The sequence below is a fragment of the Protobothrops mucrosquamatus genome, unplaced genomic scaffold, assembly GCF_001527695.2.
Source record: "Protobothrops mucrosquamatus isolate PMUCROS unplaced genomic scaffold, P.Mucros_1.0 scaffold3034, whole genome shotgun sequence".
NCBI lineage: Eukaryota > Metazoa > Chordata > Lepidosauria > Squamata > Viperidae > Protobothrops > Protobothrops mucrosquamatus.
The window spans coordinates 159,665-183,967 of NW_015389048.1; the positions used below are offsets into that span (position 1 = coordinate 159,665).

At 38.7% G+C, this 24,303-nt stretch overlaps 1 protein-coding gene across 1 annotated transcript; it reads right to left on the reverse strand.

Annotated features, from left to right (window-relative positions):
* Positions 1 to 1,550: 1,550 nt before the first annotated feature.
* GCA (grancalcin) lies at positions 1,551 to 22,490 on the reverse strand. Its single transcript, XM_015826282.2, has 8 exons — positions 22,301 to 22,490; positions 20,195 to 20,368; positions 15,549 to 15,618; positions 13,559 to 13,602; positions 9,220 to 9,367; positions 8,750 to 8,863; positions 8,140 to 8,198; positions 1,551 to 3,451 (listed from the first exon to the last, which is right to left on the reverse strand). The coding sequence occupies exons 1-8, from the start codon at positions 22,322 to 22,324 to the stop codon at positions 3,425 to 3,427; spliced, it is 660 nt and encodes a 219-aa protein (XP_015681768.1). The 5' UTR covers positions 22,325 to 22,490; the 3' UTR covers positions 1,551 to 3,424.
* Positions 22,491 to 24,303: the final 1,813 nt, after the last annotated feature.

The following is a 24,303-nucleotide window of genomic DNA, read 5'->3' on the forward strand; positions in this document are numbered from 1 at the left end:
GCCTATGGTAAAGAGTGCTTGAAATTGTTACAGTTCAGGAGCATCGGGATGATCAGTTTAATGAACATGGTTTTAAAACATGTGATTATAGAAGGGTTATGGGTATGATGTACAAGCTAAGCCATCTGAGGTGCATTAGGAATCCAGGAAAAAATTGTGGAACTCAACTGAGATCAGTTCCAGCAAGCATCTTTACTGTGAGGGATGGTGGGAGCCATAATCCAATATCTGAAGATTGCAGGTGCAATTTATCCTGCAATACCAAGAGCGGCCATTTAGAATATATTTGTAAAAATATTTCCACTTGAAACATTACTCCTACAGTACTTTTTTTTTAAAAAAAGATGGAATTGTATTTAAGTGACCCGTAACAGCAAAGGAGACTGATAAGAGTTCACATTACCCCAAAGGAAATTTTTAGTTCCGGCTTATACGTTGAAACTTATCACTATAGTGCAGTGGTTCTCAACCTTTTTAATGCCGCNATCGACCCCAAATGGGGTCCCGACCCACAGGTTGAGAACCACTGCTATAGTGCATAGGTGGTCCCAATTTAAACCGAAGCATTGAAACGTATTCACCAAACAATGTGGCAGGTGTTATAGAGACACTAAGGGCACGAGAGGAGGCAGAACTGGCAAATACAATCCACCAGTGGCAAAACAACAGGAATCTGGGCTTGGCATCAGAACCACTCCAAAGTGCAGGGAAGCGATGAGATTCATGTAATCACACTATCTCATACCCAGAATGTTAGGTTAAGCAGTCTTCCATTCACACCCTCCCCTACTTACCCACTTTTAGCTTTTTTTTATTTTCTTCTCCCCTATAAATCCTCACTTGTAATCTTACAGTATGTAACAACATTGACTAATCCTTACAATTGCATCAAGAACTATAAATACTGCAGGCCAGGGGTCCCCAACCTGTGGGCCGTGGCCCACTACTGGGCCATGGCCACGTGAAGGGATGGCCAGTGCACGCACACACGGGCATGCACTCACACACCCCCTCATGCTAGCAGCGAACATCCCGCTGGCGCTAGCGCCACCCCGAGCATCCCACTGGTGCTAGCGTCGCCCCGCCCGAGCGGGGCAGTACATGAAACCACGCCCCCTCCGGTCCACAGAAAAAACGCACTCCACGGAACCAGTCCCCGGTGCTCAAAAGGTTGGGGACCTCTGCTGTAGGTATACCGGATCCCCCCCCCCACTAAACCACCTCACTTTTCACTGGGGTTGCCTCAGTCAACAAGGCAGCATCACATTTAAGAGAAGAAATGTGAACATCTGTAACTAAGAATTGTGAGAAAGATGGCCCATTTTCTCTCTGTATATGCTAAAATTCTACACCCATGGTTGGAAAATGCAGGATTCAGGAGCACTGCATAGAGGGGTTTTTTTCCCCTCACCATTATCAAATCTATTGCACACACCCACACCCACATCTCACCTTATAGCCTAGAATATTAAATTCTGTAGAACTTGTAAAATTACTGTATCACCCAATAATATAATCTCATATGTACTTATTTTAGGAATGAAAAAAAATACAAAGCAAGCTCTAACTTTATTTTCAAACAATTGCCTGGAATGGCACTGAAAATAGAACAAGAACATTTTTACAGTTAGAATAGCATCCATTTCAAAAGGTACAAAAATCTCTATAGAAGATTGCAAATAATCTACAGCTATTACTTGACAATGGTGAACACAAAATTTGCACGTGAATAGTGTCAATGATTTCAGAACTTTGATTTGATACCACCACTGTTACAGAAATTCAAAGATAATGCAAAAGCCATTTTAAAGGAGGTAAATATAGTGGCATAATTATAGAGGGAGGTGCAGGATGATACAAAGAACTGAAATGTTTTACAGATGAATTATTAACTCCAGGCTAAAAACTATCTTTCTTAGCATGAGTACAGCTTACTGCAATATTCAACAAAATGGTTTCTTACATTTTAGTCATGATACTGAAGTCTGATGTGATGCAAATATATCCTCCTCTTACCAAGTGCTCAGATCATACAGCTGCATCATGCTATTCAATATGCCAAGAAATGGCAACATGGGAAACTCTTGTAACAAATGCACCCACTCGCTAGGTTAATCATGAAGCGTTACCCGGACTTAATTCTATTTCCTTTGGCAGCAGAACATACCCAACAGCTCACTTTAGCAAGGCTTTTATGATTCATCCACAATGCATAATGAGATGTCTACACAGAAAGAAAATGTTTAAATCTGCAAAACATGGCAATAGCCAAGCCAGTAAACCAAGACCATTATCCACAATGCTACCTAACCTTGACATTTCCTTGCAATGTACAAATTATAAATGGATCGAAAACAGCAGCAGCTGAATTTGGAAAAACATATAAAGAAATGATTTGCCACGGGCCCTGTTTATCTAATACCACTTGCAGAGGGTTGGAGGAGAGCAAGAGATCTGCTGATGCTGTTAAACTGGCATGTAATTATTACCATATGAGAAGCTGCTTCACTTTTAACAGCTTCCCACCACATCCACTATTCTATTTTCAGGCAGTAACCGCAATACAGTAAAAGCTCAGGAAGCATCAATTTCAGGCTTTCGTTTCTTGGATTCTTCACCTGCTCTTGGAATTCTAGGTGATAATGAGCCAATTGCAAAGCCCCCCCCCTTCTTTTTTTCCCTTAAAGACATAGGCTTCATCGGGAAAATGGCAACTCCATAAAGCCACCAGTATATTCTTTTGGAAGATTATGCCAAGAGCAGTGGTCCCCAACCTTTCTGGTACGAGGGACACAGTTTTGTGGACCTGGGGGGGGGATGGTTTCATGCACAATATAGATCCCGCACATGCAGATAAAGCTTCGCTCACTCACCCACCACTTGCATGGACCTGTTCTTAACTGACCACGGACCAGTATCCCCAAGGGTTGGGGACCCCTGGTCAAGAGGATACACCACTTGGAAGAGTATGCTTTACCACTAAGGGGTATAAATCTTTACTATGAACACTTTCTTCTAGTTTGCATTCAAATGATTTATCTAACATTCAGAAGAAATATACAAATGTTTAAACATACTTTTGACAGCCACCAATTTATGGCTTCTTGGTTTCTTAGGCATTTACAAATTTCTCAAGATGCAGCCTGCCCTGTTTATAATCATTAACATGAAATGTGATTGTTTCCTTTTATTCATTCTAAGAGCATAACCCCAAAAGAAAAAAAGACTATCATCCACATGTAAAAGAATGACACCTCTAGCAATTACTGTACAACCTGTATACTTATTTATTTCAAACTACACATTAAAGGTCAAAAATGGTACATTAGCAGGCAGAAATATGGAAAATCAATGACAGCCTTGCTTTCACAGCAATTCCACGCAGGTGAAGTTAAGCATGGGAGTTTTCATCCACAGCCAGCAATCAGATAGTCATGGTACACTGCAAGAACTGAAAAACAAAAAAATTTAATAGAGTTGGGGGGGGGAGGTGGCTTGAAGAAGAGCATGGGAACAGATGAAAAGAGCAAAACAGAACAAGGTAACAAAATAACCCAGCAAAGTATCTCAATTCAATTTAGATTGTCTGATATATTGTAAAAAGTAGTTAGAGTCCCACCATCCTTAGTTTTTTGAAATGCATATATGCAATTCGAACAAATTTCATCAAAATAGATCAAGAATGCACGTGGCTATAAAATTGTATTAAACGAAAAAAATTGTTGTCTTTGCTTTATCTTTAAATGCATCCATAATTTGTTCTTTATATATGTCTTTAAAAGTTGAAAGCTTTACATAATAATAGCTTACGGCGATTACAGCTTACCTTACTCCTGTTCAAAGTCAAAATTGAGAAAACGTAATTCAGCAATAAAGAAAAGCTAGTTGTTGGACTTACAACAGGTCATTTAGCGACCGTTCGAAGTTACAACGGCACTAAAAAAAATGACTTATGACCATTTTTTCACACTTACAACCATTGCAGCATCCCCAGGGTCACGTGATCAGACTCTTGGCAACTGACTCATATTTAGGAAGCTTGCCGTGTCCTGGGTTCACATGTTCACTTTTTGTGACCTTCTGACAAGCCAAGTCAACGGGGAAGCCAGATTCAGCGAACCACCGGGTTACTAATTTAACAATCGCAATTATTCACTTAACTGTGGCAAGAAAAGTCGCAAGGTGGGGCAAAACTCACTTAAAACTGTCTCACTTAGCAACAAAAATGCTGGGCTCAATTGCGGAGGACTACCTGTATATGTATGTGATCTAGCCATCAGATTTTTAGGCAACTCATAGTTATAAAAATCAAAATGCAAATCCATCAAAGCCCTCAAAATCTCCTCTACCGTTGCCTTTTGATGTGCACTATTTACACACATCCCCTGAACAAAATAAGAGGGGGCCCATTATGGTACATTTCTTCAGCACTGCGGATTAGTTTATTATGGTAAAGCAAGTAACAATCTATCAAAACCATACAGTAAAAGCCTAGCCCGCTGAGACATTACTTGCGTATGTTGCTGTCGCTACTTCCGGGTTGAAAGGATTAGCCGGTAGCATTAGTTACCTGGGGAGAGCCTGATTGGGGCTCCTTTCGTGTGATGGGCCCACTGAAGTGTTACCTATCTATGTGCTCACAATTACTCGCTTATGGAAAGAGCTGGAGTGAATGACGGGAGCTTGCCCCGCTATGCAGCAGTACTTGGGTCTTGAATGCGGGCTGGCCGATTATCAACCCAGCATCCTAGCCACAGGAGTCACCCCACTGCACCCCTACGGTTTGCCTATGATCCAAAATGTATCTATCAAATAAAGAAGAACTAAAGGAAATTCTGCAAAAAGCTTGTGCAAAATATTTCAGAGACCAAATAATTATGCACATAAACTATGCAAACTTTACTCGTGACCATTTTGATTCAATGTCGCCTTTCAATGTAAACGGTCTTTTACTAGCATTTCTATGTCTAGTTTTCATAGGCTGATTAACCCGAGGCAAGATACCAAAATTTGCTAATCGAAGTTTAAAATGAAAAATGCAACTAGTGACTTTTAAGTGCAGTTTTTCAAGTGGTCACCTAAGAATCCACATGCATTATTTAAAGGCTTCCATACATACAGCCCCGAGATTCTCCAGAGCTTACGTAAATGTTGTGTAGCGTATGATTAAATGAGGACCTTGCTGAACACTCTCCCACCCAGTTCCTAAAACTAATACAGTAATCCCCCTCCCCAAAAAAATAGGAATTGGGGGAAGGAGAGTCATGTGGCCACTGGGATAACAACGATGTGTGACTACCCCACTGAAAGTCTCTTAAAGCTGCTATCGTGCTTCTGGAGTATGGGTTCAGAAAGTGGGCACGACTCTTTCACCAACATGTACCAATGCTAGATAACAGCCCCTCGCCATGAGGAGAAATGGTGGGTAGAAAGGCCATGTGCTTCCTAGATGAGCCTTGGAAAGCCAAGAATAAATCACGACCCTGGAAAAATGCAAGAGCACCACACAAATCCAAAGAATGAAACAGCGTTCCCCAGAGCCTGGGGGAAAGGATGAGCAATATCTCTGGATTCAAGAGGAAGGTCCACACTGATTTCAGAAACGTATATATCTGGGATGACGACTGCTCTGTTCTATAAAATATAGGAAAGGGTCTCTTCAAAAGCTCTCAGTTCTCCAACTTGACAAGCTACTGGAGAGTAGGAATGGGTAAGAACAAAGCCAAACACATATATGCAGCTAACAAGTGAAGATAGTCCTGTTTATTACTATACAAATATATTTACAAGCCTCTGTATGTAACACACACACACACAGAGAGAGAGAGACAGACAGAGGGAGGGAGGGAGGGAGAGAGAGAGAGAACACAATATACTATTAAGTCTTAGCTTAATCTAACACTAACAACAGTTGATTTAACTTTTTACTGTTTTGCTTATAATACAGAAATACTTTACTGCTAGTTCCCCCCCCCCTTTTCCCCATGTTTACTGTCTTCAACAGAGACTTACTGTAGGAATGCCAACAGCTTCTCTCTTTAATATTCCCTAGCCCATTTCCCAGGGCCTGAACCACATGGAGTTTACTCTGCCACTGACTGGAATCCAGGGCTATAGTTTCTTTCTGTTGCCTCTTTCCTGCAGTTACTTTTCTGTTTTCAGCTGCCTCGGGGCTCCTTCCTGATTGTTTTCCCTGACCATGGATCCTCTGTGATTTCTATCTCTTCCAGCCGTGGCCTCCTCTATTCCACACCTCGTCCAGTTACTTCTCACTCCAGCAGTTTCGCCTGCCAGACCTAGAGAAACCACTCCACATCCCATCAACCCTTCTGTGATTTCTTTTATATATATTTTTTTCTTTTTGAAACCTATATGCCAGCTCGCAGGTGATTCTAGGGAGCTTTTAACTGTTTTTCCTTTTCTCTAAACGGGCCTACATGCCAAAGCTGGGAAGCTGACAAATCACCACGGAGGGAAAAAAAACTTTGATCTTGGCATAATGTTTTCTGATTTAGTGCACTTCATCTTTCTACATAAGCCAAAGTCAGAGTGAGAAGACAGACTGGTCTCCATGAGATGGAAGTAGTTATAGGTTCAAAGTCTGTTGATTTTATCAAAAAGAACGAAAGAGACACTTCTAGGCCCGAAGCAGTCGGTCTTTCATGAAGCTTTATCAGCGGGTTACAGCAAAAAAAAGGAATACCACCCAAGAAAAGAGAAAAGGAGAGGCTGGCTACAAGGCATGAGGACGAGTTTAAGTTTGTAAACCTTTTAGTTTCACAGTAGTGTGACCAAAGTGATCAGAGCTTCATCTAAGTTCCATTAATAAAAAATCTGATTAAACAAACAGAACATAAAACAATATAGCACAATATCTATACATGTGTTTAATAAAGACAGGAAACTGTCAAACTATGTAAAGCCTGGGGTAACCAGTTCTCTTAAGAGGGATGAGGCTGATGCTTCATTCCCCTAAAACACACACACACACACACACACACACACACACTGGTTCCCAACACTGGAATCTGCTCTTCATGATACACGTTAGTGAAAGTGAACCATGCCCTGATTTAACAGATCTCTGCAGATCTCAAAAAAAAAAAAAAAGGTTTGTCAGTGCTCACAAAGCTACATATCTGTTGCTAAGGATTTAAGGGTCCATCAGCCCATGGATTGGCAGATGGTGTGCAAATGGAGAAAATCCAATTAACATTGCTACTCTTCCCAGAATCAGTTGTCCAAAACAAAATCAGACAGAGCAAGGCATATAATTTTCCAAGAGGCACAAAGAACTCATAGGTAATATAGCAAATTCTCTGGAGACCACTAACTGCATTGTCTGAGTAAATGAGGGGAAAAGATGATTAATGGAACAGCAGGTATGTAAGCAGCTTCTATTGACAGGGAGAAATTGATTGATTTCTCAGAAACAGGACAGTCATCAGACAATTTTTGGAACACATTAGAAGGAATGGAGGAAAATGAGAGAACTAAATTGCCACCTCTGAAGTTTCCTCCTGGAGAGTGGCCTACCAACTAGAATGATGGCAAAGCAAACAAATTGTGTTTATGCTATTCGAGGGATAGATTTGCACCCACAAAACAATCGAAGCATTTAAAAAATGCATCAAAAAAGACACCATACAGATATTATCCCCTCTAGTTGAATACTGATTAATATATTACTACAACATTAGTTCCCACTCCTTGTGACATTAATATGTAAAGGGAAAAAATAAAGAACTACGATAAAAGGGGGAAAAACCAGTCAAAGACAAATAAATAACCATAGTGCTTGAAAACCAATGGAAAGATGAGGTGGGAGTCACACCATGTTTTGTGGTACAAATGGGGAGGAACAGATGCTCCAACCAAAAAAGTCTGGTAAGCTCTAGAAGGCACCAAATGAAATACTGCACAGGCAAATAAGTCATGTACATGAAAAATCAAGACCACAGTGAAGAATTAAAGGAACTGCCATCTGTTTGAGATCTAACAGGAGCTTCAGCACTATCTTGAGATGTAATTTCCTAAAATATTCTCAAGTATAATGGGGGTGAGATTGTAAAAGGAAATGTAAGAAACAGAATTCTAGTTAAAATCATTTTATAACCAATTAACAGTATTGTTACTTACATCATCATACAGAAGATTCACAATGCCCTGTTGCATGCTGTCTCTTCTCCTGAAGAAATCTTTAAAAAAAATTGCAAATTTATATTGTAAAAATCCTGAACTTGTCTATATATACACAAAAATCTATGGAATATTTTAAAATAGTCAAGCACAACAACAATGCCTAATCCATTATCCGTTCATTTCTACAGTCATCAGAGGATAGCATATTCTGTAAAATCACTCGCAATACAATGGAATTACACCAGACTCCAAATAAGGCCACAGATATTTGCCACTCTATGTAAAATCTTTTGCCATATTCACTGCACTGTAAAGCTAAAGTAATCTCAAGAATGTCTGCCATATTGTCAGTAGTAGAAATCAAAACATTGGGACCTTGAAATGAGGCTTGAATTTTTAAGCTGACAACTGTTTGAGGGTACTCCCACTTTCACTATGAAAAAACCTTTAACTAATGGCTACAGAAATCTGCTGCAAGAAAAAAATAGGAGAAATTTCCAAAGCTTCTTCCAGGCAAATATATTCTATTTATGCAAACTGGTCTATATCCAAGCAGTGAATGCTTGCATTGCAAAACCAAAATATATTATACAAATCCAACACTTACCTGTTAAAGCACGAAGCTTCACGCAGCACGCCACATAGTCATCAAAAGAAATTCTGCCATTTTTGCTATAACGTTTTACAATAGCAATTAAAGTCTGTGGGCTTAGTCTGTATCCTAGATAAGTAGTTAGAAAGAAAAACACACTTTCAGGACAGAAACCTTAGGAGAATTTTTCCAATATTTCATAAATAATTTAGAGTAATTATAACCAAACTGAGATAGCAGAAGTTCAGCAGAGATACAGTGAATAAAATACAGTTAAGTTTAGATATATTTTAAGACTACTCCTTAAGAAGAGTACTTTATTGCTCTATTTGCAATTACAAAAGATTAACTTTCCCAGATGTAGGAAAAGGAATAAAGTCCATCAATTTCTAGCCTAAATTAGATAGCCAGCACTAGACCTGAATTCAGAAAACTCTGGCTTACATCTGTAAGTTAGATTTCTAGGTCAGCAAAGCTTTACTTACCCATGGCTACAATAACTTGAGTCAGTACGTGAAATTCCACAGTTCCACTTCGGTCTTGATCAACCAACATGAAATTGTGTTTCCAAGCACTAAGAGCTGTCCAAAGTTCTTTAAATTCGTTATATCCCATTTTTCCAGTATTTTGTCTCTAGAGTTATGTGTTAAGAAGCAGGCCATCTTGTGGACAGGTGATAAAAATGATTAAATAAAGTGTTTTACTTGTATGGATTCTGTTACTGTTCTGTACACTTGTGCTTCAATTTTGCTCATGTTTTAAACAGGTAAGTCATAAAGATCATTTAGCAAAAAAAAAATTATTCTTACTCTGCTCTTTTACAAAATACCCTATCAATCTAAACCTTTTAACACTGGTATTTAAGCAATTCTCAAATTAAGCTTGACTTTGGTGACAATAGCAATACCTCTATCCAGTTTTCTTAAGCAATATTATGGAAGTAGTTTGCCATTGCCTCCTTCCTTAGGATGTATTTTTCAATTCCAGAATTTCACTTACAGCCCTGGGATTTTGTTAAGAGTCCTGCATTTAAGTTCCAACAGTCTTGAGAGCGTCAAAGGATAGCTTAGTGCTGCCATCTGCTGGGCATATACAAGATGCTATAGTACAGTACAAAAATTATTTGGGGCTCCCACTTGCATTTCAATTGATGACATATACGAGGGCAATTCAGAAATAAACCGCCATTTGGTTATCAATGACACTCACAGATACAGAACTTTTATTATACACATTAGAAAACTACATTACTTTTCGACATAATCGCCATTCAAATTGAGGCACTTGTCATAACCTCTTACAAGGTTTGAAATTTCTTTAGTAGTCGCTTGGCGCCAAATCTGGGCTATAGGGGGGGTGATCAAAAACATCCCAACGGAACTGCTTCAAGAGTTCTTGGGTGCGTCTAGCGGGCGAGCATTATCGTGAACCAACACCACAGCGGAAGTGGTGCCATAGAAAATCCTGCCAAATGTGAAGATGCCAAAGGAGTACTGCTAGTGACGTTCACGGAGCGTGGTTCGACCATCAATTCAGAAGTCTACTGTGAAACGTTACAAAAACTCAGACAAGCCATCCATAACAAGTGTTGGGGCATGCTGACTATCGGTGTGGTGTTGGCTCACGATGATGCTTGCCTGCACAACGCTAGACACACCCAAGAACTTTTGAAGCAGTTCCGTTGGGATGGGTTTTTTTAAAATGTTTTATTGATTTTTAAGAATTACAATCTTTAGTGCTTAGTAAACAACATGTTGTCTGGGTTCACATATTTGACATTAACTTCTTCAATATAAATCTGTTCAGTACTACACAATCCAGTATTTTTTCCCCTGATCCTCATTTCTTCCCCATATTTTTTTCCATTTTCCCTCATTACAGTTACAATTTTGGTACTACTGATGTATACAAAGTTAAATATAAGCATCATATTTTATTATTATAAAAATAACTATATCAATTCATAAATCAATATCCTGTTTTTTGTGCTCTTGTTAAGATTTAATTTCCCATCAGTATTTAAAATACCTTTGTCAGTTATGATTTTGTCAATAATTACATTTATATAGCTAAGAGTTTTATTCATACCAATCCTCTTATTTTCATATTTCCCATGTCAAAAAAAGAAAGAAAAAATGCTATTTTAATTCTAAATTATATCTTTCATTATAAAAGTCTAATTATATCTAAGGGTCATCTGCTCTTTTAATCTTATTCAAACAAGTATTTAAACATATAATGCCCCCTGGCTAAAAGGTCAAATCTTCTGTTTTTTAAATCTAACTCTCGCTTTCTTTCTTTGCCAAATAGCTTTCCAAGCCAGGGCAATTAAATCACCCAGAAATTTTCTATTTTTGCAAAAATTGCTTGGCATTGGAAGACAATTTAGGTAGGGTATTTTTTGGGGGGGAATTCCACCCATTTATATTCCTTAAGCAACTCCCAGTTTCCTTCTCCCTCAATTTCTCTTCATTCCCTGACTCCCAAGTTGTGACATTTCCCCTAAAAGCTCTATATTTCATTTTTTAAAAATCTTTTTCCTTGCCATCAGATGTATTTTGCAGACCTAAGCGGTAAAGGATCTTTTGCATTTTCATTGTTATGGCTAAGTCTTGCAGTATTTTGTTTGTATATGGTCGTTTATATTTCCCTTCTTTTATCTCTTCCATCTCTAAATCCATTTCCTCTGCTTCGTCTTTTGATTTCTGTTTTATTTGGTCATACTTTGTAGTCGTTGTCTGGGGACTTTCTAGCTGTAGATTTAATTTGGAGATTTGCTCATTTATATTATTTAAATTGCTTTTAGTCTCATTATGGTTTCCTTTTATGTCCTCTTTGTATGCAACAATTGTTTGGTGAATTAGTTGTAGCATAGAGTATATTTCCTTCTGAAAGGTATTGGTTTTTTCTTGAGGCATCATTCCTGGAGATCCTCTAGTACAGCGGTTCTCAACCTATGGGTCGTGACCCCATTTGGGGTCGATCGACCATTTCACGGGGGTCGCCAAGCAAGGCTGTCCGCCATTTTTTCCCCTTTTCCGGCGGGTGCCTTACCTCCCTTGAGCTGGGCCAGCTGGTGGTTGGCCTGCTCCGTCTCTGCCGCTTGCCAGCTACGCCTTGGCCGGCGCAGGGGGCGGAACCACGCATGTGCGGCGCTCCCGGGCAGGGAAAGTCCTCGACCTATGACTGGTTGGGTAGTCCTCGACTTACGACCGGTTTAGTCCTCGACGTACGACCGGTTTAGTCCTCGACTTACGACCGGTCGGGGGTCGCGGTATTAAAAAGGTTGAGAACAACTGCTCTAGTATCACCAGTCTCAGTAAGAGTAGATCAAAGTTTCATCCCTGTTTTCTGGTCTTTCTATGTAGCCTTTATAATCTAATAGGTTCCATTGGGATGTTTTTGATCACCCTCCCATAGCCCAGATTTGACGCCCAGCGACTACTACTAAGGAATTTCAAACCTTGTAAGAGGTTATGACAAGTGCCTCAATTTGAATGGTGGTTATGTCAAAAAGTAATGCGATGTTGTAGTTTTCTAACGTGTATAATAAAAGTTCTGTATCTGCGATTGTTTGTCATTGATAACCAAACAAAGGTTTATTTCCGAATTGCCTTCGTATAAGTCCTTCCTTTAAAAGAGGAACTGTAACAACAACAACAAAAACCCCTGGAAATCTATCTATTATTTATGAGTTGGAAGCAATCTGAAACGGAACACAGCTTTCTTACATATTTATTTTAAAATCAAAGTGAGGTAGCTCAGATGTCAAATTTAATAAATGCAGAAATGTATTTTCTTATACAATTTCCAAGCATTTTACACTCCCTGAACATCAGGATCGACAACTTGTAGCTTTCAATGTGGATCTAAGCCCTTTTTGCAACCTCTGGACACCCCAAAATTGTGCCACTGAAGTTTAGTGGAAAAATGACTGAGTGTGTAACATAATTTCCATTTGTTTTAATAAAATAAGAAAAATAAGCACATGAAGCCTCCTGTGAACTTCATGCATCCATCTGGTAAAAGCCATAGTCCCACAAAATTAGAAGGGGTCACAATTTCCAGCCTGACCTCTCTGCGAGCATCACTGCATCATTAATGTGCAAAAATACTAAGGCACTTTCCTGCTTTGTTTAGCTCTTTTGACAACTGATTTATAGTGGGCTGTAAATAAAAGACTGATTGCAGTCTAAAATGAGACACGTACAAATCAATCTTTAATGAGACCTATTAAGAATATATGCAACCAGAAAACCTAGCTGCATATATTTTAATCATTAAATGAACCAATGAAATATTCCTACTTGTTTATAATCCTTAGTAGAGAATCAGACTGATCCTGCCATTTCTGTTCATTTATGTACAAAATTAGTCTCCATCAGGTGACCCGCACCTCAGGCAACAAACAAAAATGTATCCTAAGTTATTTAACTCAAAGGTATAGTTTTAAATTTTATGATACACTGCCCAACTTAGAACAACTCAATCTGAAGACTGGCATCAGACACATATGTAAATCTTGGTAAATTTCTAAAGCAGACAATTGTGATTCCAGCTAAGCAGGATGAAGACAAAGAAGAGACTGCGGAAGGAAGTCTGATGCTTGTTCATAGTTTGATATGCTGGAAATGTCTGCACAAATTGCTCTGTGATTCAAACTTTCTTAATACATACTCTCACCTGTATTACATATTGAAGTTTTTCAAGAGACACTGACTCTGGAACTGGAGAAATAAGCTCCATTAAATCCAGTGGAACTTACTTTAAAAAAAAAGACATCCAGAAACAGACCAATTCAGCTAAATATTCTTAAAAGGATACATCTAACATTGATATCATAATTCTGCAGGTCTCCAAGCTGAATGCTGAAATTACAAACAAAGTATTAATTCTAAAGCAGCACATCCATTTCAATTTTAATCATTAGTGCTCGAAACAGGACCAGCAAAGCAATCTCATTGAAAGGTTTACCATTCAAACCTACTGAATGTAACAATCAATTTGTTGAGAACAGAGCACCAATTGAAATCTGATTTCTCAGCTGGACTTAAGGCTCTGTTCACCCGGTTTTCCCAGGTGGAATGGTAGTTAAGAGGTGATAGAAGACATTTGAAAGCAAGTCAAGAATGGTACTACTACAATGAGGGCAAACAGTCAGGTACCTTTCACGTATTACACAGAGAGATTAAAATTCACTAGAAGTATTAACAGAGAGGTATATTCTGTTACTCAAGAAATAACACTATGTAATGTCTTTGTAATAGCTTCTCTCTTTTCCCTCCGCTAGGCATCCCTCCTTCATCACGTCGTACCTAATTGCCAGCCTAATTTCTTTCTCTTCCCTGTTCCTTCTCTCACCCTATCTCAGGGGTAGGCAACCTTGGCTCTTTTATGACTCGTGGACTTCAACTCCCAGAAATCCTGAGCCAGCCATGCTGAGGGAAAAGGGAGAGGTTTCCAAGCTGAGCCATGCTGGCTCAGGAATTCTGGGAGTGGAAGTCCACGAGTCATAAAAGAGCCAAGGTTGCCTACCCCTGCCCTATCTCTATCATACTTTGCTTTTTTCTCTCTCATTTGCTCTTTCTGCTTAAAGGAATGGAGAAGGGATGTTCCCATGAATTAATGTTGGTATATACGATATAATTTTGGGTATATCCAACTAATTTTATATTAGTTTAAGGATCTTGTAATGTAGTTAAGGGAAAATGAATATAAAGAAAATGTTTATTAATTGAATTAACCGTGATTAAGTACTGCTGGAAGCTGGGTAGCATAAAAAATATTGCTTTTATTCTGGACCTTCTTTTTTTAAGAATGTGGCTTCTGCCAGAGATAAATGTTAACCTATACAGGTAGCCCTCGACTTATAACCATTCATTTAGTGACCGTTCAAAGTTACACCGGCACTGAAAAAATTGACTTATGACCGTTTTTCACATTTCCGACCACTGCAGCATCCTCATGGTCACGTGATCAAAATTCAGACACTTAGAAACTGACTCATATTTATGACGGTTGCAGTGTCCCATGGTCACGTGATCCCCTTTTGCAACCCTCTGATAAGCAGAGTCAATGAGGAAGCCAGATTGACTTAACAACCATGTTATATCTTAACAATTGCAGTGATTTTTACTTACCAACTGTGGCAAGAAAGGTTGTAAAATGGGGCAAAACCTACTTAACTGTCTTGCTTGGTAACAGAAATATTTGGGGAGGGGGGGAGATCAATTTTAATTTAGGGCCATCTTTCTTTTACTACCTGCAATAAGTAAACAACTAATAATCCAAGAGGCAATATGTAAAAAATGAAGGATGAGCAACTTGTAGGTTACATAGAGAACTTAGATTAATTTGTATACCTTTGAGAGGATCCTCCATCTGCATCTGCAATTTTCAAACCATACTAATTTATTTTCAACAGAGATTAATATATATGTGTTCCTTCTCTCTTTAATACACTTCAAAACTAGGGGGGGGGACTATTCAACTATTTGGATCCTGCTTGACTTGGAGACATCACTGGGTTGTTCCTGGCAAAACATCTGAAGATAAAAACTATCAACATCCCCAAATGTGGTCTCTGGATACAAAAATTGAGTTCTCCCATTACAGATTCCAAAGGTGCTTTTTCACGAGGCAATTGGACTTTCTTTGTCCAGTTGCCTCATGGAAAAACACCTTTGGGATAACTATGACCTGGATGACTGAGAATCTCCACAGATATCCCATTACAGATGAAAAAAAGGATCACAAAACAATTACATATATATTATAAAACAGTTCAGAATAATATATTCTATAACAATCTTACGGGAATATGTTCCACTGATTCCAGACTGTGTTAGACATCTCTGTAATTCCTCTGCATCCACTTCACCATTCTGTAAAATGAATGCATATAAATTTGAGGTTCAAGAGATTAGCAAAACTGATAATAGAAAATCAAGTATTTATGCATCCTATACAGTTAACACACTGTCCTACTTAAATTCAAATAGTTTACTTCACAAATATACCTTTAAATTATATTAAATTAAATATTAATTATATATTTGCTATACTAGTTATTTTACATAAGTAAATCGCAATGGACATGTTTTCAAAATCACAAAATAAACAATAACTTCCTCATTTGTGACATCTTACAAGGACAGATTAATCATAAAAACTCATTTTCACAAATGTTGAACTTTAAAAAAAACTGTTTCATGTGCAAGCTTTGCAAATTATGAGACAAACCATTTAAAATAAACAAAAAAAAAACTTCTCTCCCTATTTCTTCATTCCAGGCACATCCTACAGAGTTTCTCAGGTTAATTCAAATCCAGCTCTACACAAAAATATACAAGACCAAAAATATGTTAAGTTTAAAGTTATCCATATCCAATTATAGAATACAAACATAAAGCTCATCAAGACAAAATAATCTATATAATGAAAGCCTTTAAATTAATTCTTGAGGCTACCTCAACACCCATGTCAATTTGCTATCTGTTTGAGCAACTGCAAATTCTCACATGGGAGAATATTCACTCACAAAGACATGAAATGCAGCCTTTCGGCTACTGTACCATAGCATTATGAGGCATTATCTTGCTAAAATGACAAAAAGAATTTTATCTCAAAATATGTTAAAAACATAAAAGTAAGCAACCAAAATATATCATATTAGCCTCCAAGTAAATTTAAAACAATGGTTAAAAAAAAAAGTTTGTGAGCTTTGCCAATGGAAGCATAAGGAATGGTGGGTATTGAAAATCCTGTTGCTTGATTTGGCCTTAAGCAAAATTCCTTAATCTAACATGGGAATCATGTACTGACTTCTCAGATTTCTCAGAAGTGTTTTCCAAACTGAATGGGCGTTATCTTTTTCCTGGCTAAATTAAGAAAAAATAGAATCGTGCTGTTAGAAAGTTCTCGATAGAAAGAAAACATTATTCATTATTGACAAAAATTCAGTTAAGTATGGTACAGCTTTTCTGCTAGATCTATGTAATTGAGGGGATTGTTCATAATGACTGTACAAACCACAAACAAACTTTTGTATTTACCACCAAAGCAAAAGGATTTTCACTGGATAGGTTCACAGGGCACAAGGAAAAGATTAAATGAATCTTGATTTAGACATTTCTGAGTCTCATTGTCAGTTCATAATGCAAGAACACTCAGAAATTATTTCACTGCCTTTCTTTACCCTCCCCTCCAAAAACAATGTTACTGCAAGTTTCTACCTGATCAGTTCTTTTGAGTGTCAAAGGCCCACGCTTCCATCACCCCACTGGTCTTGCTATATGGCAGATGACATTGTGCTTATTTGACTGGTACTTCAGGAGTGAATGTTTATTCCTCCTATAAAAAACTAAATTTACTAAAATATTACAGTTGAGAATTAAGGAAAAATATGGAAGTCGGCAATGACAATCCTACTTATGAAAAACTGAAAACACAGGAAAAACTCCCTGTTCCAGATAGCTACTTTAAAGCAGTGGTTTTCAAACTGTGTTCTGGAAAACTCCCAAATTCCTTAGAAACTTATCATGTAGTCTTCAATAGAATCAGTCACATTATTTCCCCACCCCCCCCAAAAAATATAGGTTACTGTACCATCTATGCCACTAAACTTCTTCTGTAGAACTGTAGAAGAAGTTGCAATACAATGCTGGGGATATTCTAGGCTGTGCTCTGTACAATTGCAAGCATTTTACTTCTGAGGATGTTAGGCTACATTAAACAGACCTTGCAATTGTGCTTAGAATTCCAGCCCATTTATTCAAAATCATACAGGCTGATCCGGACAACTTACTCCAGAACATACTGCACAATCCTTTGCTATGCAATTGAATTCTACAGCAGACATATAGCATGTTCTTTAACAATGTCAGCAGAGAAAAACTTCTCTCAAGATAGAGTTTGAAAACCCTGCTGTAAAGCAATGAAAAAAAAATGAAAAAGCAATGGTATTTCATGTTTTCCTCGCTTGCAAAAAAAAGGATCACCTAGTAGAAATTTTTAGTTGCAATCAATATTTGAAATGAAATAGTACTAAATATAATTAAGAACTCTGTGCACTATGTAAACTGTTTTGTATCTATTTTTAGATATCTATTTTTATAACTATTATCATACTGTCTAGTATATTCCTACAGTAACGTATTTTGGGTAGTAGAAAGATTGTTTATTTTTTGAAACATGCATATACTATTCCTTATAATTCCAAGAAATTATACTGCTTGGAAAATTATCTTTTCTACCCAAAACCCTATTTTTCTTGGGGCCTTAGCAGCTTACACTATCAACTCCATTTTGGCTATTCTTTGCTAAGTCTGTCTTAACATTTCAAATGAAAGTCAAGAGTTGAAATGTTTCCAAAAGAGTTGAGTGGAATTTAGAGAAATTCCCAGAATGAGAATATTAAAAAAAAATACTGCACTCCACTTACAACTATAAAAAAGAGAACTGCTTTATGAAGTAGCTGATCGCCTTTCTAGACAAAATTCATGGTTTATCCCCCTACCTGTAGAAAAAAGAAGCAATTTATTGACCCACACTTGTACCGGATACTATTTCAAGCAGTTGCTGCTCTAATAAAACAAATGTTCTGAAATGCCTTTCTTGCCATTCCTGTCCTCTATCAGAAGACAGTCTACAGGGGAAGCAAATACTGTACCATAATTTGACAGTTAACACTCATTCTTCTTCCATGTAAATGTTAGTAAGAACAGCATTTTACAAAAGCCATGCAATTTGAAAATAGCTGTTTCTCTGAATATCCAATATGGCCACTTTTTTTTTAATCTTTAGGCACTCATCAACGTAATCTATTTTCAGATTAGAGAATGAGTTAAAAGTATATTCTGGCATCTATTTCTTTTCACAACTTAATCACAAATAAGAGAAAATATTAGCTTCCAAAAGCATCATAGTTTTAACTGTTGAACTGCATGTATTTTCCAATTGTCCACAATTTAAATTTACTTCACCAGTGTAAGTTTAGAATCACATTACACATAAACTTAGCGACTTATGTAACTGTCACTATTCTGGCAATAACTTTTCCTCCCTAAACTCCCCTGCCTATCAGGGAGCAAACAGAATTTAGCACGGGCTGATATGAATGATTCCTGTTCTTGTCAATAAGCAAATAAAACAGATCAAAGGATATCCTACACACAAAAATCCCTTTTCAAAATAAACTACCATTAAATCCCTTCAAATTAGCTCAGAATTAAAAACTCTTCTCTGTGGGTGATAAACGTTCAGGGTCAAAGGATGGTGTTTAAGAAGGCAGTTCTTACACGGTCCCTGCCTCAGGTAAATGTAATTTCTTTCTCATCAGATCCTCAAATGGAATACAATATACAACCAAATGGGTTGTGCCAGAGACATGAATGCTAGAAATACTATATTACTATTGCTATTATTGTGGAGATGCTAACTGGTTTATTAAACAAATGCCTTATGACTGTAAGGCATTCTTTGTAAATAGTATAAAAATTAAAATGCAAGCAAAAGAATAAATGTAAAGAAAAGTTATTCACCTGAAACTGGAGTTCTTCATGAATATTGCTTTTGCAGTTCCGCACTCTTGAGAGAATGCAAATTGGCATCACAACTCCCAAAACGCTCTAGAGACCAATGACCTGTGGGGCCATGCATATGCCCTTTGGTGAATCTTTACTATAACCTTTTAACCAGTCCTTTTGCCCAGATTATACAGATATGGCTTCTGTATTTCTCAATACATAGTCACATATAATTTACAGAACTCTTCCAAACTGAAACCTGATGAACATTCACTTAAACATGGATTCACTAAGTTTATATTATATAAACCTTGATGTACTGTAGCTATTCTAAGTTGCCAGATATCCCTACAAATAAAATTGGCTGAAGATCGTGCTCCAATTAATGAGGTCAAAAATCAAATTTACAATAGATTCCCCCATTCCTCTTATAGAGAAAGTATAAAATTTAATTATTTAAAATACTATCATAGGAAGGTTGCTTTATATTGCTTGCCTATATCTACATTTAAAAGCTGATTATGGATTCCATGCAGAACGAACAGATTAGCTGAAGGTGAATTTCTCTTTTCTCCCTCACAGTCCAGTTGGATATTATGTTGGTCATAGATGAAAAAAAAATACCTTATCTTCATTTCCGTTTTTTCTTCTATTGAGCCGTTTAATATAAAACTTTAAAAACAAGCCTAGAAAACTAGCAATTTACATGGTAGATGTAGACGAAAAGCTATCTTGTGCTCTATATGACCAGTCATATTAAAAAATGAAAGGAAAGCAATTTTATAGGGTCATTTGTAAGGGTGCAATACCAATAATGCTGTCAATATATCCACTTCCAAACAAAACCCTCAGATTATGGAGTATTTCTAACACTGATCAGCAGAAAAAAAGTGACTCTTTAAAAACTTTAGGATAATTACTTAAAGTGACCTACCTGTCCAGCAGTAGCACTGAAGAATGCCCACAAGGGATCAACAGCAGCACCAGCATAGGCACCAGAATAAACAGAATATCCAGTAGATCCATCATGGGCTACAGTTTGTACCCCTCTAGGGACCGGTTGTCCCACTGCCATTTGCATTGGCATCTGACCATGGTAAGCACCATACTTTTAACAAAAAGAAGAGATACATTTTACTATGTTCATCACCCTAGCACAAGGCATGTATGTACAAATCCCCCAACTTTGGGAAAACACTTTTTTAAATTTTCAAAATCCAGTGAAACATGTTTGAAAGCTATGTTTCATTACTATATAACTAATAGAATATATTGGTTATATAATAATGAAACACAGCTTTCACAATAGCTAGTCCTCACTTAATGACAGCCCAGTTTATCAACCATTCTAAATTACAACATTGAAAAAGTAACTTTATTGCCAGTCCAGGTACTTGCAACCATTGCAGAATTTCTGCAGTCATGTGATTGAGATTGAATATTTCACAACCAGCAGACATTTACAACTGTTGCAGTCCTGTGGTCACATGATTGCCATTGTGTATTTCACAGCCAGTTTCCAATAGGCAAAGTCAATGGGGGAAGCCAGATTCACATAACAGGATATGTATATCCTTTTGCCATCCCCTCTTTTTTCTCCTTTTTGCATTTTCTATTTTTTTCTTCTTTATATTTTGTATATTTGTATTATAAAAAAAATCTTAAGCATTAAAACTCTTTAATAATCAGTGTAGCAGTGTTTTCTTCCCATTTTAATATAGGATTAAATATGAACTCAGCAGAGTTTTCCATTTCAGGAAACAAGTCTTAATATATTTTAATATATTTAGATATTTTAAAAATATAGATAAAGCTCTGCTAATTTAACATTAGATCAAGACCCAGAGGATACAGCATATGGCAGCAAACTACAAAAAAAGAGAAAAAAAAAAGCTGAACAGGGCCATATCAAGTTAATACTTGGATAGAAGACCACCCAGAAATCCCAGAGTTATAAACTAGATTGGGAAATTGATAAAACATCTCAGAAAGCATTAGCAATAATTACAAACCATGTCTTTTTCCTGCCAAGGAAAGTGCATGGATTTGGTACCTTGACTCAAAAATACTTCCATTGTTTTCCTTAGTACATAACCAATTTCCTATATTATTACTTTCTTGGTTAAATTAAAGAGTTTCATACCACCCACATAACAAAATTTCTGTTGTTCAGTGAAACATTTTTGTTCAGTCAGTTTTGCTCTATTTTGTGACCTTTCTTGCCACCATTAAGTGAATTGTTGCAGCTCTTAATAACCTGGTTGTTAAGTGAATCTGGCTTCCCCGCTGACTTTGCTTGTGAGGTCACAAAAGGTGATCACACGACCTTGGGACACAAAAAACGGTCAAAAATATGAACTAGGTGCCAAGCATCTGAATTTTACACTAGTCGCAAGTGTGAAAAATGATCGTCCTATTTTTCAGTGCCCCTGTAATTTTGAACAGTCACTAAATGAACTGTTGTAAGTTGAGGACTCCCTGTATCTTTATTATTTATGATTTATCACTTTGTTGCTTGCATGTATACCGAAACCTCTGCTTTGGAGACTAATTGTGTGTCCACATTTGGCCAGTAAAGAATACTCTAAATAGGCCCCAAAAAGCGTTTTTAAAAGGTTATTATTTCCTTTGGATAAAAATGAAGAGGCGCTCATGTAGCCTGTAGTATGGTCTCTGCAACTTACTCCCACCTAGTCACTTTCTAGTAACCTACTTGGAGCGGGGGAGGAGAAACGATAGGAAAGTTCAGGCCATATGGAGGCCGCAATAACATCTCCCAGGCAAAGCCAAGGCGGGGGGGGGGGTAGAAAAAAAGAGGCAGTGTTCGGGTTTGGAGTAGACGGAAGAAGAGATCTACTTTGTAGACTGAGGCGGAGGGGGGGGGATCCAGTCGAGGAGACCCACCGACGAAAAGCGAGAAAGCGAAAAATATCTTTGAAAAAAAAAAGCCCAGACGGGCAACCAGCCTTCGAACCAAGTGAAGGAAAGAACAAGAAAGCTCGGCGGCCTCTGCGCCTTCCCGTTTTCCTGACTCACTCACCGCTCCGAACGCCGGATACGTCATGTCGAATTTTCGAGAGGACAACCGTCAAACGGCGCGTGGAGGAATCCGTTAGCCGAATGCGAAGCTCGGCGGAATTCTAATCCGCCACAAACAACTCCCGTTCCTCAAGGCCGCAGTCGCCGCCTTCTCTTTCCTAAGTCGCTCTGCGAAGAGGCGGAACTTCCTTTGGTCACGGCACCCTTCTGTTTCGCCTTTCTATTGGATGAGGCCGTCGTCCACTTCCGCTCAGGACCGTTTCGCAAGATGAGGAGGCGGGGGAGAGCGGAAGAAGCGTATGGTTGCGTGTGGGGTGGGGGTGGTGGGGGAAAAGGAATTAAGAAGGAAGTCCCGCCCACTCCGGAAATAGACGTTGAGGGAAAGGGGAATGTGCAATTGTAGTTTCGGGAAAGACCGGAAGTCAACACGGCTGATATTCTCCCTAAAAGGCAGTGAAGCCGTTTGCGTTTCCTTTAAAGAGACTGGGAGAGATTTAAGCCTGCGATTCAACGAAAGAGATTAATGATGGATGTAGTTTTTCGACAAAACGTCTTGCTTGTGCTGGGCGCAACGTAACCTTAATCGTTTCTCTATTGGGGGGAAGGGTAGTTTCCCCTGCAGTGTAGTTTCCTGAATATTTTGTATCTAGAAATGGATGGATCCTTTTTTCATTTTTATGATGAGCTCAGAGTCTTTATTTACGTTCGGCCAACAAAGTGGTACTCTCTTCATATCTCAAAATTGTTACCCTATTTTGATTTCATTTTTATTACTCCAATTCCGGCAATACATGCATTTTTGGAAGCTAGGCAAATATTGGGATAATGTATCCTTGCCTAGTTCCTCTTCCTGTTACAAACCACTGTTTCTCCACTTTTGGTTATTGAAGTAGGGAGTCATTTTTGTTGTTGTTCACTATAAAGATTCTTTTTAAAAATCAGTGTGTTTGTACACCGATTAGCTACTTCTAATATGACCTATACCAGTGATGGCGAAACATTTAGAGACGAGTGCCCCAAAACTGCCCCCCCACTCCCATCCTCGCTCCGCCCTGCCCGCTGGGCCACCCACCACCTCCACGGCCTGCCACAGATCACCCAGGCACCCGGCAGCGCCATGGCCACACCCTCCGCCGTGCCTTGCAGCATCATCTGCGCGTGACGGGGCACAAGGGCAGAGTCTTGTCCCTGTTGCCCGGCTACCATGTCCTTGGCTGCACTGCTTCGCATGGGTCATGCCTGGGGGCGACTCTCCTCCGGTGGGGGCTGCTGGTGAGGGGGCCGTGGGAGGAGGTGGGGCTGGGACGACAGTGCGTGTGCCCACAGAGAGGGCTCCGAGTGCCGCCTCTGGTCTATACAATCAAACATGTTGTAATCCACATGTAGCGTAACCCCCTCAGAGGCTGCCAAAGCTCAAGCCCTCCTAGCCCCCCCTTCCCATTACGCCCAGCAACCGTTACACCCAGCTCGAGGCGATCCCAAAAACAATTGCAGTTCGGCTACATTTTGGGGCCTGGGCCAAGACACAACTGCCTCAAGCTTGGCAGGGTCCATTGCCACCCCCTCGGCTGAGACAACATGACCTAAATAAGTGACAGATAGTTGGTAAAATTGACATTTCTCCAATGACAATTTCAGCCCTTCCTCATGGAGCCTTGTCAATACCTTCTCCAAATGCTCTTCATGCTTTTCAAGGGTCTCACCAAAGACAATATCATCTAAGTAGACCAACGCCTCTATGAGGTTCATATCCCCCACTGTCCATTCCATGAGCCTTTGAAAAGTCGCTGGAGCCCCTGACAGCCCTTGAGGCATTTGATTAAACTCATAAAACCCCAATGGGCAGATGAAAGCAGTTTTCTCCCTATCCTCTGGGTGCATGGGGATCTAGTAGCCACTCCTTAAATCCAATACATTAAACCACTTCACCCCTGACAAAGACTGCAGACCATCCTCTATCCAAGGGGTTGTATACTGATTGGGGATAGTCCTCCGGTTAAGAGT